At 35.7% G+C, this 15,633-nt stretch overlaps 1 protein-coding gene across 5 annotated transcripts in view; it reads right to left on the bottom strand.

The window, feature by feature from the left end:
- ATP2B2 (ATPase plasma membrane Ca2+ transporting 2) overlaps nucleotides 1–15,633 on the bottom strand; it is a 193,882-nt gene that overhangs the window by 75,018 nt on the left and 103,231 nt on the right. For 4 of the 5 annotated variants that reach the window (XM_009287043.2, XM_009287045.2, XM_009287047.2 and 1 more), the window contains 4 exons: nucleotides 11,227–11,268; nucleotides 9,304–9,468; nucleotides 6,864–7,078; nucleotides 5,113–5,355 (listed from right to left, as the gene is read on the bottom strand). In XM_009287043.2, coding sequence (XP_009285318.1) covers nucleotides 5,113–5,355; nucleotides 6,864–7,078; nucleotides 9,304–9,468; nucleotides 11,227–11,268 — 665 coding nt within the window. The remainder of the gene's footprint in view (nucleotides 1–5,112; nucleotides 5,356–6,863; nucleotides 7,079–9,303; nucleotides 9,469–11,226; nucleotides 11,269–15,633) is intronic. The other variant, XM_009287048.2, reaches the window with a different exon arrangement.

Here is a 15,633-nt window from a genome sequence, read left to right as displayed (position 1 = left end):
TCTTCTCCCAACAACCTAGATAGCTGTACTCCTGGATGCTAATACATTCCTCACAAATAAGAAGAACCCTTCACCTGGCTACTACATCCATGTTCTCAACACCCACAGTAGATTTTAATCTATTCCTGCAAAGCAGCTGTTGTGCTAAAATCTTATTTTCCATTACTTTTACGATTTCCCTTTTGTAGAATGTAATTTCTTCTTATGGTTCTCATATATTATAGGTTACCTACCTGCTCTGCCAACCTCCCTTTCCTCCAAGAAAGTATGAAGCGCATTCATTCCAGTATTCTGCATTAGACAATCAGTCAAAAGAACTATTTATTTTAACAATAAAATTCTGTGCCAAAATCTCCTGAACTGCTTTCAGTATAAAGAAGTTAGAAATTTTGTTCCACTTATTTTAATAAGATCTTTCGTTATATATTCAGGAAAAAGTAATTACACAAAGCAAGAAGGTGAATTAACACCTTCCTTTCTCTCCTAGTAAATCTTAATGGCTGAGTCTATGTTGCAGCTCCATCCTACTGCTGTGCGCCACGTACCCCCGCAGCCAGCCTGTGTCCTCAGCATCATCCTCCCGCGGAGGGTAACCATCGCTCTCCCCTAGAAAAAAGTCCTCTCAGGGAAGCTTGTGGGGAATCCTTGTTCCTCCCTGCTGGGGTTATTTGGGGCCCTCAAAGCCATCCCTGCAGCCTCGTGAGAAGAGGTCTGTCTGCCGTACAGTGAAGACCCTCATCTAGGGCTGTGGTAGGAATGTGATTGGAATGTGGGTGCTGGCAGCAAGCTTGGCAACTTCGCTATTTTCTTGGACAGATGTTATAGTGTCATATGCAGGTGTTCTTCTGCCATATGATAAACAGGAAACATTGCTTGCTCTGTTCCGGCTGCAATAAAATTGTCTACATTCTTTTTTTCTTTTTTTTTTTTTGCTTCATTCGCCCCTTTTGGTTTTATGCAATAGAGGCCTTTTTGTTCCAAAAGTTTTACAAGGTCACATTCATTACTTGACTAACATTTACTAACAGATAGACTAACATATGTTTACTTCATTTCCTAAGTTGGCAGAAGCTGCAGAAGAGAGTGAACGTTTTGCACTTTCCTGTGACATCTCTGCCTTTTTTCCTTTGAGATCCTCGGTTAAAGGATGCCTCTACATTGTGCCACATACTGTGCAAACGCAGTAAATGATACTCCAGACGGTCAGAACTGAAAACAGTCCTCCTGATGCAGATCCGGGTATTCACCTAATACAGGCATAAGTAGCTTTTTTGCTCCCTGGGCACCTATCAAGTACCAAATGAAATGCCTGTGTTGGATCCTAACAATAACGGGTTCAGCTGGGTCTTTTCCACTGGTGCTGAAAATCACTCAACTAAATACTAATTGCGATGTCTTCTTAATAAGAACACATTATAGGCATCCAGCAAGCATGTCATCTGTGCCCTCTGACAGTTTTCAGGAAATTAGAAGAAGAAGAAATACTTCTCTAATTAAAACTGAATTTATGCGAGCAAGAGCCCAATAGAAGAGTTCAAATCACTAGTTTTGGTATTTGGAGTCTCTATTTCATTATTGCTCCACGATGTTCAAGATCAATGTACTTCTGCTCTAAGTGCAATCAAATTACTCCCAAAATGCAAATTTTGTTTTCAGAGTAAGAGATGCTTTACGGTCCTCATCACAGCTCACATGCAAAAATGTATGAAGTCTAATTTTTACTTCTGTGTGGGAAAGCTATCTAAAACATGAATACTGGAAAAGAAAGGTTTTCTGGAGAACAGCTTCACATAAAGAGCATAAAAGCAGCATTAAAGTTGCTCTGAAGCTAATGGAATGCATAATCAGCTCACCCAGTAACTTAATCCTTGGAAAGCATTGAAAAGAACTATATTTAATGATGCTATTGTTCAGTTGGAATAATTTGTGTTTAATTTCTCAGGGAAATTCAAATCTTTTATCCCAAGCAGTAATATTATTTTCTTTTTATATTTTTATCAATGGTTCAATTGCCCCTTAATCAAAAGACAATGCAAGAGGGAATATTTCTCATTCAACAGAGCGTCTTGACTAATTTTATGGTCGCATATGTGATCACTCCGAACAGAAGTTCATACAAAGCGCAATTTACAGCATATGCATAACTAGATAACTAAAAATAGAATATGTAAAATTCAATCTTAGTGACATAACACTTATATGCCCTTTGGGTTTGAGCAGATATGCACAATTTGATTAAATATGCTCTAAGAATGAGTGCACAAGTATGCATTCAGTATTAGCAGCTAGAAAAATAATTCTGTACACTTCATCCTGGAAACAACTCCCTTACGTGTATTTTACTGTATTTATTTATGATTTAAAATGAATGAGGGCTATGGAACAATACTTCGTATCTTAAACTTTAGCTTAAGCTTGTTATAAACAATGAATAAAATGAACTCCTCTGACGCTGGAGTTGTTATTCTCATGGGGTCCATACCGCAAGGCTTGCTCTTATGATGCTGTTACAATAGGTAAAGAATCACCATGAATTTTACATAGATAAGTTCAAGTAGTTGTCTGATACGCATCCAGAACAAAGGTGATTTCCAGAGGATTTCACCCATTTATCAATTTTACAGAGAATCAGTCTCTGTGCAAAGCTAAAAAAGAAGTGAAATGGTGAAATATTGACTCTTTTTAATAGGCACACATAACTAATGTTATGTGTGCAAGCAACAAGAAGCAACGAAGTCAAGCCAGAGTAAAAAAAAAAAAAAATAAATTATATTGAGACCAAAGTGAAATTTTAGAACCACTATTGACCAGAAATTTTTCAGTCAAATGAAACTATTAACAGAAGAGAAAGAACATTAAACTTAATATTAATGTTGCATCACTCTGGAAAGTCTGATGCCTTCCCATGCCTTACTCAGAAACCTAAAACTATTCTGAGATTCAGAGAGGGTGAACTGGTATGGAAGTTGAACAGACACGTTTTGTAACTGTGTTTGATCTCAAGCATTCAAAATGAACAGCAAAATATAAAACAAATTAAGCACAGCTGACATTGAGTCTTGCTCTGCCAGTTACACCTGACTTAACTACCAACCAATCTGCCTTCCCTCTGCCTTGCTGTTTCTTAGGAACAAGGAAAATTCTGCCAACACTGGTAACATTCTCTCAAAGCCCTCCCAAAGTCACCAGTTTGGACTGATGCCGGTGACTCGCATTACCACTGTAGCAGTTATACAATCACAAATTTACCTGTTATCCTTCATCCCAATTTGCCTGTATTACCTTGTCTTAATCCCAGCCTGTGTGTTGAGGATGAGTTTGATTCTATTTCTCTTTCTACGGAAGTACCTAACCTTACATAGGCTGTAACAATATTAAAATAACTTAAGATGTATTTTCCTCCCCCCCACAATCAAATGTTATACTGATTTGTGAAAGCATGATTTACCCAGCAATAGTAAAATATTCTTGCTAATTTACAAATATGCAAATTAGATTCCAAAAAGTCACTGCCATAAAATATCCACATTGAGCTATTACACAGCATTTACACTGAACCACCTGAGAACGGAAGGCCCACCTTTCCTTTCAGCTAACCTGGTTGATTTTGACCTGGATTGACCATAGGACCATAAGAAAAAGATAGAATAAGGTCCAGGATTCAGTTGGGAACTGGTGCTGCTAGTTGGATGCTCACAGCTGAAACTGGTGTGTAGCTGAGTGAGCTCTGCTTTTCCAGGGTATCTGAAGTCAAAAGGGCTACCTCCAAGCTCAGCGGACTAGAGCTATTTCTCTGTACAGTGCAACCGAAGAGGTGCACTCACATTGCTGGCTGATTTCCGCTGGAAGGTGGCAACTAACAGTATCTTTCTGAGCTGATGGAGGCTTTGTGTGATTCCCTGTCCACTCCATGTAAGAAGCAGCTCAAGCTGCCTCAGGGGCTGGTTCTCCCCACATTTCCCTTTCCAGAGAGCTTTCAACAAGAACAGAAGAGTGAGCGCATCACAGCACAGATGACTGTCTGAAGAGTGCCTAAGCTGTGGCTTGACTTCAGACACTAACCCTGGCTAAACAATCCTCAGGAGCATTCATTTCAAAAACACCTTCACCACAAACACACTTTGCATGTGTCATAGAATCATAGAATAGAATGCTCTGGGTTGGAAGGGACCTCTAAAGGTCATCTAGTCCAACCCCCCTGCCGTGGGCAGGGACATCTTCAACTAGATCAGGTTGCTCAGAGCCCCGTCCAACCTGACCTTGAAGGTCGCGTCAGGTTTCTCTAAACATTCTTCTTCCAAGTGTTGATTGTTACTAATATCCAGATATTTACATAGTACGAATTAAAGTAAATATATGCTCCAGCACTCAGTAGTATTTCACCAATTGTTTTCTGTGATTGTATTTTAAAAGACTACTTTTAAAACAAACATGAATTGCATGCAAAACTATTACACAGCTCAGCACAGAGCTATAAAAAGGACAATACATAAATTCATAAACTAAAAAAAAGAAGTATTTGTTCTGCAATATTAAGATTAAGCTTGACCTTTCAAAGAACAAATCTATTGGAATTGCAAAAGTTTTCGGCCTCTTAATTAGCTCTGTACAGAAGAATCTAATGCCACAAGCAAACATGGTATTTCCATTTTGCCCTCCCTTACAGAATAAATAAAATACTTCTGGATGTAATTCACTTGAAACCGGCATGAATAAAGATCATTAACCTCACTGATTTAACCAATCCAATTTGTCCTGTTTGAGAATTACTTGAAAGTTCTTAGACACACAAAAATAATTTTACACATAGGAAGTCTCAGTGAAAACTAGTTGTGTTAGCAAATTTACCTGCACCGAAACTGGGCCATCCCAATCTAACAACAGCAGGAGTTTTTAAAATATAGCATGGTCTTGTACTTATAAGTACCTCCCTATCCTCAAAAGAAATACACAAAATACATAGTTTTTACAGCACCTGTTCTCATTTTGAGGACCTCAACAGTACCTAATGCTTCATAATCAACAACAGGTTGTTAAGGAATTAACAACACTTAAAAAAATTACAGCTCCTTCTGCTATGTTTCGTTTTATTGACAGAAAAAGCCTACTTACCAGAATTTTTGTAGTATAAGCACTGTTGATAGCAATTGCATTAACCAGCAAATCAAGGGTTTTGGCGGGTACGGAATCTGGGTCAGGGATCTCTTTGTAGTGGACATCACCGACATAGGCTTGGACGACCGTCATCCGGTTGGTTGTTAGTGTCCCTGTTTTGTCGGAGCAGATGGCTGTAGCATTACCCATAGTTTCACAAGCATCTAAGTGGCGGACCAGATTGTTATCCTTCATCATTTTCTGAGAAAAAGCAAAATAAAAAACCTTCAAGATTTGCTTTGACAGACTTTTAACATCAGTTATAAAAAGCAAAAAAGCATGCATTTAGTCTTGTTCATTAGAACGTAATGCTTACTAAACTAGAACTTTAATTGGGGCCAATAACCCAAGCCCCAGTTACAGACAACCAAGCAGTGACCATCCCTGAAATCATTTTGCCTTTGATAAACTGACATAGTTCCATCATTTTTTGCAGTATATATACATTTTAAGGAATAGCTAGAACAGCAAAGATTAGCTAAAGAAACTGAAGATAACAGGATTTTTTAAACAGTATAATTATAGAAATACTAGATTTCTTTTTAATACTCTTTCCAATGCCAAGATGTTATCTTGCAGCACATGAAAGGACTATACATTTTGGGAAAGAAAGAAACTAACAAACAAAAAAACCCCCACCAAACAAACAAAAAAAACCCCCCACCCACAAAAACCCACCAGAGTATTCCATTCCACAGTGCGTATTTTTCACAAGATACACAGTCATCCTGGAAATACATGTTATCCTCGTTTATATGCTTTCAGTATTAAAACAATTCTGTGCCCAATCACCTGACCCTTACTTTCAGACACTATCTTACACTCACAGGGCACAATATCACCAGTTGTACACAAAGCTGTATTGCAGTTTGACATTGCAAATACAGATATACGTGTCAGATGAAGGACATAAGGAGAACGGGAAAATATTTTAAAAGCAGCTACAGCCCTTATTAACAAAATCCCACGCTTGAGATGCGCTCTTTTTTCCTAATAATGATGATGTTTGGCACATATAAATCAAGCTATTCCTTCCTAATGTTCAGATGCTAATTTGTTTCCATATTAAATAGAAATAAATTTTACAAAATCTTCATCTAAGATTCCCAGAATGTTTAAATAAGGCCCATCTGACTAAATTGCTAAAACAATCTGAGAAAACTCCTAGATAGATAATGGAGTAATCCACAAGTCCAGGATTTTAATCCTCTTTAATTTCCTAATAGAATCATTTACACTGGCTACAAACAACTGCAACTGCATTTGAGAAAAGTACACGAAAGCTCCAGTGAAACTCTAATTTCTTTGAAAAGTGTTCCTGAAGACTTCAAATCCATGTCAAAACTTTGTACTGTTCCACAAGAAAATCTGAAGACAAAGTTATCCTATATCAAAAGACTGGACTATTCTCATAGTAAATTCTGCTCAATACATTCCTGGTAACCTAGCAAACTAAGTAGGTATTTCTATTGTTTGATATTCCTGCACTGTGTAGTAAGATATGTATTAGAATACATACACATTTGCACATTTGTCAGAAATACTTTCAATATAAAGCAAAGTTTCACTTAAAGAAATTTCATTAACAATTTGTGCACAGCAATTTACAGGCCAACTTTCATCACACCTGATAAAACCTGAAGAATTTCTTACTAGCAAACTCAACTGAACAGCATTTTTCTCCCATAATTATTTTTAATGTTTCTTACCTTTACAGAATAAGCCAGCGAAATAGTGACAGCAAGTGGAAGTCCCTCAGGAACAGCAACCACAAGTACAGTAACACCAATAATGAAGAATTTAACAAAATACTGAACATAGACAGGAGTGCACTCAGGCAACCACTGTTTCTTGTTGACCACAAATGTGTCAATGGCAAAATATAGTACCAAAATGATTACAGTGATGGCAGACATCACCAAACCTGAAAATAGAAATAACCAATTACTATAAAACAAACACAATTAAAAACATGTGCAATTAGAATTTACATTTGAATTTGATATGAAATTATTTTCTTATTCTACATGACATTTTTCTCCAGTACCAATAATGATGACAATGATAAATTTTACAATGTAGAACAAACATTACTACAATACATTTACTACAGCCATACATTCACTGAATTCTACAGAACAGCTGAATCATACTGCATTAATTTTTAAGCACCATCTTACTGCTGCCTTTAAAATTTCTCAGTCAGTCTAGTTCAACACAAGTTCCGCTGTTTCTCAAGCTACGTTTTTTCAATTTAGCGCATTACTTTGCCTGGTACAACATTTGTCTGTCCTTTTAACCTCCCCCTTTTACAAATTACTAGTCTATCCATATTCAAACACTCATCTTTCTTTTAAATAAGCTTATCTTAAGAGCCTTGAGAAAAGGAGTCTCCTCTAGTTTATGTTGCAGTATAGAGTATTTTAGAAAAGCCCTACTGATGTGTCTGGCTGAATGCAATGAGGCAATACTGCAGAATCATCCACAGAAGAGTTTTTAATTGTTTTTCTTGAAAATGTGTAAGGGACATATGCAAACAGTGCGTATTTTTATGAGGAGAGGCTCAAAAGAGGTACAACACTGACAGTGTAGCACAAGAGACACTGATAAATATTTCACAGAATTCACAAAAGATCCCAGGGACTTAATATCCCAGTGACACAGACTTTGCTAAGATAGCACTCCTCCTCCACAACTTTGTTCCTGGATTTGAGTATACAAATAAAAACTCCATTAGAACATCTATTTTGCCTTGCTATGATTCCTGCTCTTTGGCAGGTTTCTATGAAGCAGTTAAGCCTGCATTTCAAAATAAATTAATTTCTCTCTAGTGAGATCATACAGTAGAAGGGGAATGCTGTGAATTTCATGTCTTGACTGAAGTTAAAAGAAAAAGTCGGTAAGCTGAAGGATGCTAAGTTTGACAGGAAACAGATGAGTCAGGGAGACCGCTAAATGCCAGAGGATAAAGGAAAATCCATTAAAATATTGTACAAGCAAATACTCATGACAATGCAAGACATCCCCATAGATGGCCCAATGACAAAGAAAAAACAAATGAGGCAATGATTAATTAATTAAATTCATGTTACTTGCCACATTATGGTTAGAAATCCCTATACAATTACTTTAAAAGTGATATTCACATGCCTGCTGAAATACCAGAAAGAGTAATAATCAGAAGGCAATGTAGAAAGGTTCTTAATCTAAGAAATTAATGATCATGAGAAATGAAGTGGTTTTGTATCAACGCATACTGTTGTACAACTAGCAACAAAGCAGAGAAGCTTGAGGAATATGAAACTGGACAAAGCATGAAATTGGATATTAAAGAGATGATAACCATAGATCCTGAGCCATGCACTGTTCAGGCAAAGAAACAGAAGCGGCATCATGGGGTTATGTGATCACCTAAGTGCAATGAACTTAAAAAGGAATGAGAAGGAATAGCAGGGGTAAAAATCAGACTGGTAAAGAAAGATAAGGGAGATTGAACAGAGGTGAAGTTAAGAATCTGTTGTAGGGCCTCAGCCAAGGACCTGGATAGAGATCAAGATCTCTTTGATACCACTAGAAAAATGAACCTAATGAACATTATGTCATTATGAAAGATTTTCACTTTCTACCTACATGTTGGAGAAGAAGTGCTACTTATAACAGTAGGGACCAGATGGTACTGGATACAAGAGTCAACAGATGTGTCGTATTTGGGTAGAAGGCAGAAACATGGGTATTAAGAGAGAACAGAATGACTTCAGCATCCATAAGAGGGAAATACTGTGTGAGCAATATTTTGAGATAATATTAGAGATTCTGAAACTGTGTACTCAGAGGTTCTAAGGGGAAAGGAAATTAAATATGTAATTACTGCACTTGGGAATATTGCCTATGAGAAAAGCTACATTTCATTTTGATTCAAATATTCATTACAATCCAAGTTGCCCAAAGCTTCCAGTTTCTTGACAGTCAAAGCTGAGTTTAAGAAGAATAAAAGATCTTCCATACCACACACTATCCTTGGAACAGTATTATGATGACCTGTTTCTAAACATTGCGGTAAAAATGCCTATCCCTTTTAAGAATAATTTGTTTTAAAACCGTTTGTTGCTAGTATAACACACTGCTATTTGGTCAGTGATCCAGTCATACCTGCTTTGCCTATCTGGACTGCCAGCTTGGTCAGCTTTCCCTGAAGAACAGATTTTTCTTTCTTGTGCATGTTGGATTTCTTCTTGTCTTTGTCATCTCCCTCTCCCCCTTCTGCACTCTTCAGCGGCTGCATCTCCATGGCAGCAGCCCCATCCTGCTGCTTGGCTAATAATGCAGAACAAAACTGTTACTCCAAAACTATTCTTCATTCTTTTTATCTTAGTGTTGATACTTACTGAATTCAACCAGCAACACCTGTGGCAGGGCTGGTTGCAACACAGATGATTGTAACTATGCACAGAATCACACTTCACTCCCATGGCAGACAGACGCCCCTGTGAGACCCAGTGGGGTTCTGCAGGAGCACAAATGTACAAGCACACCCATGTGCACTCCATACATATGAGGATATGTAATGCGCTGTTTGTCAAGTACCATGAAAACCATTGAATTTTATTTATTTAGTTATATTTTAAACCACCAACAACATTCTGGGTTTTTTATCTCTCTCTCTCTCTCTCTCTCTCTCACTTAATGTCTTGCAAATTACTTGGCAAGTAACAGTACATCAGTAGTGCAGCATTTCCTAGAATAGCAGATCTCAAATGCTTTGGCAAATAGGCGGTCTATATATCTCGAAATTTTGGTATGTCTCATAGATTACAATGCACCCTTATAATCATACTTTTCATGAAAACATTTTAAAGGCAATGTGGTTCCACAGACGATCCATGCACCACTTCTCTTGACTGCACAGGCACCTCAGTGACAAGTGGACCACACTTTGCAAACCACTATTCTAGATAATACCAGACTTAAAAAGTTTCCTTAGCATTCAGTGTTCAGGTAACAGCCATCAGGTCAGACGGTGATACCATCCTCATTCTCCCCTAAAAAGCACACATAATTTAAAGGCTAAACCATCCTTTCTTGAAAGAATGCTAACATAAGGAAACTTTATTATAGCATCAAAGAGAAAGACGTTTTTTAAAAGCAATGACATTCCAGTTCATATATGCGTATGTGTCTGTTTTGTATTGAACACAGACATAAGTAAATTAAATAGAATGAGATGAAACAGCTTTGCTTTGACAGATTGTACAAAACCATGCTTATTTGACCTGGAAATCTCATTCATCTATTTAACCTTAGTGTCTCATACAATAAAAAGGGAACCATGACTTTGCTTCAGAGAAAGCAAAATATTTACTTCAATTTCTTCCTGAGAGTGTACATTAAATAAGAAACTCCTAAGATTCTTAATCTTCCTGTTATTTATCCTTCTAATACACCTCTATATTGCCCACTTGCCACTTGGCTTTAAAGTATCCTTTTGTTATCTTTCTCCCTGCAAATGAAAATATGTCTGTAAAATGCCATTAAACACCAAAGATGATGAGACATAAAGAAGAGGGCTTAATCTTCCTGTTATTTATCCTTCTAATACACCTCTATATTGCTAAATAACCACTTGGCTTTAAAGTATCCTTTTGTTATTGCTTTACTTTCTCCCTGCAAATGAAAATATGTCTGTAAAATGTCATTAAACACCAAAGATGACGAGACGTATCAAGAATAGGGTTGGAAATTCACTAACAACACACAGCATACATAACTTGCACAAGAAAAATGAATTCAAATTAACTTTGTGACATGAAAGTATCATCCATAAATAGCTTATTAGAAACACTGATCTTCTCCTATCCTAAATATCTGCTATATCAAAATTCTGTAAGTTACAATTTCTTTGGTAGGTTTTTTTGTTGGGTTTGATTGTTCGGGGGTTTTTTAACATTCTGTTTGAACAGTAGGGCCATTTTTACACACAGGCACAAATCACAAATTCTCATTTCATTTTTTAACAGAATTTAACTACATGCTAAAAATAAAATCCACAACCTCCTTAATATGAAAGAAGATTACCTTTGTTCTGGCTGTTCTCCATATTCCCATCCTGCATTTTGCCTATATGATGAAAAATTTCAACAGACAACAGACAGAAAACAATCTTCACCCAAGACAGAACATGAAAATGGGAATTTAAATAAAAAGGGCAGACAAAAGTAATGGGCACGTTACAGATACTTATTTATGATCAGTAGCCATTTTTATCATATGTTTACTTAGAAGCATGGACAACTTAGCTGGACACATTCAAGGAACTGCAGTAAAGTTCAATGTTGCAACATGTAAAACACTAAATATCAGCACATATTCTTGAGCAAATCAGATAAATTAAGAGGGTGAAACTAATAAAGAGAATCCAGTGGAAAGTAATTTGAATAATTTATGATCAGTAGCCATTTTTATCATATGTTTACTTAGAAGCATGGACAACTTAGCTGGACACATTCAAGGAACTGCAGTAAAGTTCAATGTTGCAACATGTAAAACACTAAATATCAGCACATATTCTTGAGCAAATCAGATAAATTAAGAGGGTGAAACTAATAAAGAGAATCCAGTGGAAAGTAGAATTTGAATAATATTCCTGAACTGAAATTTCAGAGAGCTGGGACTTAAAAAAATCACAGGTATAATTTTGGCACACACCAGTACAGAACATGACTTTCTTAATGTAGTCCAGAATTAAATTAATTATTTTTGTAAATTAGGACAAAATATAAATAATAGTGTTAATAAATATAAATAAATAAAAATGTAAATCAGATATTAATTTAAAATTACATCTTCCTCACTTGGTTGTATCATTTAGCAAGTTACTCCTGTAAATGAGTGCCAAGTGATCATGCTATATTCAGATTTATCCTAAAGAAAGATTTGCCAAGTGCATCTGTAATTTCCAATTTAGTATTTTAGCTACGTATAAGTCTTACCATACCAAAGTCCTTATCTGTTTTTTTTAAACTGAAAATATACCATTTGAAAACATATATGAAATAAAAATGGCAAAATACAAATTAGAGCATACAAACTGTGGTATTCAGAATAACCAGCAAACAAGTTCAAATGTTTTCAGAATTTCTTGGTGGGATCCCTTATGAAACTTTCACAGTCATATATGAATTTATCTTACGGAAAAGACTACTTGAATTTTATAAATATTACATTCAGAATGGATGACGTTCTCTTTTTGTAGTTATGTATAATGCACAATAAAAAAATAATGCTAAGGAAAACTAATAGTTGAAACACCTTTACAGGATTTTTGACACATTCTAATAAGAAATGTATTATTAGAGTTTATAAAGAAAATATGACAGCAGTTAAGTCCTGCTCTTCTGACTTCCTGCAATAATATAGCTGGTACTGACATGCACAATAAAGCAGCAGAAATTATGCTTCAGCATATGTGTTCATTTTTTCACCCTATGCTGTGAATAAATAGTAGCAAAATTAAATGGCTAAGATGCATTTTCTTGCATGTTTGTATTTTCAGTAACTGGGAGATCACTAAAAACTTCCCTCTCAGAAAGAGCAAAAATGGCCAAATCAGTCATAAATTTATCACTGTAACTTTTCACCCCACACTAACAGGCTACAGGCACTGACAAATTCAGAAGCATAGAATTACAGTAAAGGAAAGGACGTTCCGCTACGTGTAATCATCTCAGTACTCGGATGGATTACTAAAGTATGCTGAAGTAAACCATTTAGCATCAACTGCTTGTCTGTATTTCTAACTCTATTCCCACCTTGGCTATAACACGACTTTTAAAAAGGTGGTACCTATCTTCCAAAGACTTACATTTTGCCATGAGACATGAATCTATGAACCTGAACAAAACCAAGTTCATTTTCATTGTGAAATCTGCTTAAAAATTTTTGCACACAGTGCATGGTTGAACTTGCTATCTGCCTAATGGCTATTTTTCTTAGAATGGTTTTTAATAAAGTTAGTGGAAGACATAAAACATCTCTAGAGATTCTGATTTCTGGCTAGAGGATAAAGCCTTCCTTAGGAACCGGAAAACATTAATTTAGAGCAGACCGTCTGCTCTACGGCCAGCTCCATAGTTCCTTTTTCAGAATACAACTCAAAACCTTAAAGCAGTATAATTGAAGATTCTTCAACTTAAAAAAAAAACCAAACCCAAAACCATGACTCTCATAACTGGCAAACACAAAATACACTGTTTTTCTATGTAAATCAAAGTATTTAACTTTATGATATATATTTGCTATTTAACAAGGGTATCATAATTGTCATAATGAATTCCACTAACAATTCATCTACCCTGGCTTCCTAAAAATACCAGTCCACAAAACGGACAATCGTTAACAACAATGTAAACATAAGTATTTAAGAAATATATTCTTAACCTCAGCAGCTACTGCACTTAGGTTACTGGGGGATGGGGGGGAAGTCATCACAGCTAACTAAATATTCCAATTATTTAGATAGAATAACAAAGAATAGGTAATTTATGTAACTATGATAAAGAAAAGAATGCTGTAAAGGATTTATTTCCTCCTGTTCCAAATAATTCTAAGCCTGCACTTGGCTATAAATTATGAATAAATAAAGAAATTAAGAAATAAATTAAGATGATAGAATTACTACTGCTGAGAAATCCTTTCTCCTTTCAGTTAGTGCTAGGACCAGAAATACTATCTCATCTTTCTGACCTTTGTGCGTTGTTCAGAAACATTAAAAGGATGAGTATTTGTTAATATTTTGATATTATTTTTATACATAATTCTTCAAAACATGATACATTTTTACATAACTTTGCCAATTTTTTTCTTCTTTTCTTTTTGGAAATAAGTAACTATGTTTGGGCCCTGAAGTCTTGAGTAATTCATCTGAGTTTATTTTTACCACTTTTCTAAGCAAGGATGAAAAATCAGAAGGTTAAGAAGAGAATATAGAGCCTCCTAATGTGAGTTGTATTCTGCAGCTGCTTTGAAGGTTTTGAATTTGAATAGAAAATGTTCTGCATGTTGCCGTTGCCTTATTAAAATTTCTGTCTTTTGGAACACACCTATGGCACCATTACTGCCAAAGTTTGTACCCCAAAATCCAGTTACTTCTTCAAATAAAATTTCCAAGAAAGACTCCCCTTTAGCTCCCCCAGCCCCTTCTGAAGAGTCAATGAGACAGAACAACAAAGACCTATCGCTGACATTAGAAATTACTTGGTCATTGGAGAAACTGCTTGGAATCAACTGAAGAAGCTAATCGAGTTATGTTCTCATGTGCTGTGATGGAGCACAAAATGTAAAACACCCTAGTGATTTTCCAAAATGTCTCATCTTGCAATAGAAATGAGTTATAGCCCTCTTACGCCAAGTCAGTTATATTCTGCAGCTAGTAAGAACAGATGCACATTGCAAATCTATATATAGGGGGAAAAGTGATGTCAAACATATCTGAAGTGAATCGTTAGGAATTCTTTCATGCAGTGTGATATCAGAGCCAATGTATTAGTAAAACACAGGTTTACCACAAAAGAATAAATCTGATTCCACGGTATCAAATAGGAAGTTTTAGATAATTCTTCTATGCGCTCACTAAATAACTTCACTTACAATTCAGCAAATACTTTAAACCACATTGAAACTGCAAATTGCTTTGCAGGAATGGAACAGTAGCGTACATATGCCAAAACCAACAGAATTAACAGTAGATGTAAAGTATTTCAGCTGACACATTTCTCTGAGTCTGGTATGGTGTTTCGATATCAGAATATAATTTTAAGTAACAAATTCTCCGAGCACCAAATGCCAAAAGAAACCCAACAACTCAACATGGAAATCCTGATTTAGGAATCAGGTAGTGCTCTACTGGACAATGACAAGCACTCCTTTCTCTAAGGAAATCAAATTTGGGATAAACAACCTGTAAACAGTGATTGCTGCTTCCCATGTTTTCTTTAAAAAAATTACCTTTTCTAAACACAATACTTTAAAATTAGATGAATTTTCATTAATTACTACCTTTCTGTAAAACTTTCTGATCTGCTCATAACCTTAACTTGTAACCTTTTAAAAACTTAATATATTGTCCATAGTTTTAACAAAGAGACCATCAAACAATTATGTATTTTAATCTCAACTACTGAAGCCCAACAGAATTTATAATAGTTCCTTTGATACAGCAGATAACAAACAGGCTGTGTAACAAACCTGTATGAATTTATCACTATAAGCTCACTGACTGAAAACTAAATACTTCTTTTCTGTCAAATGTATATTGACAACTAAGACTAACAATATTAAACTGGAAATGGTAATGAGTTGATTTTCAAGTAACAAGCAATAGCATTTCCTGAGCTAAGCACTTATTCAAGTATATATCTTTTTTTTTTCTTATTTGCAGGTATTTTCTACACAGAGGTACTAGACTATAGGTAAAAATGCTTGTTT

The sequence above is a fragment of the Aptenodytes forsteri genome, unplaced genomic scaffold (assembly GCF_000699145.1).
Source record: "Aptenodytes forsteri isolate BGI_AS27 unplaced genomic scaffold, ASM69914v1 Scaffold105, whole genome shotgun sequence".
Classification (NCBI taxonomy): Eukaryota; Metazoa; Chordata; class Aves; order Sphenisciformes; family Spheniscidae; genus Aptenodytes; species Aptenodytes forsteri.
This window is presented reverse-complemented; position numbering and strand designations above follow the sequence as displayed.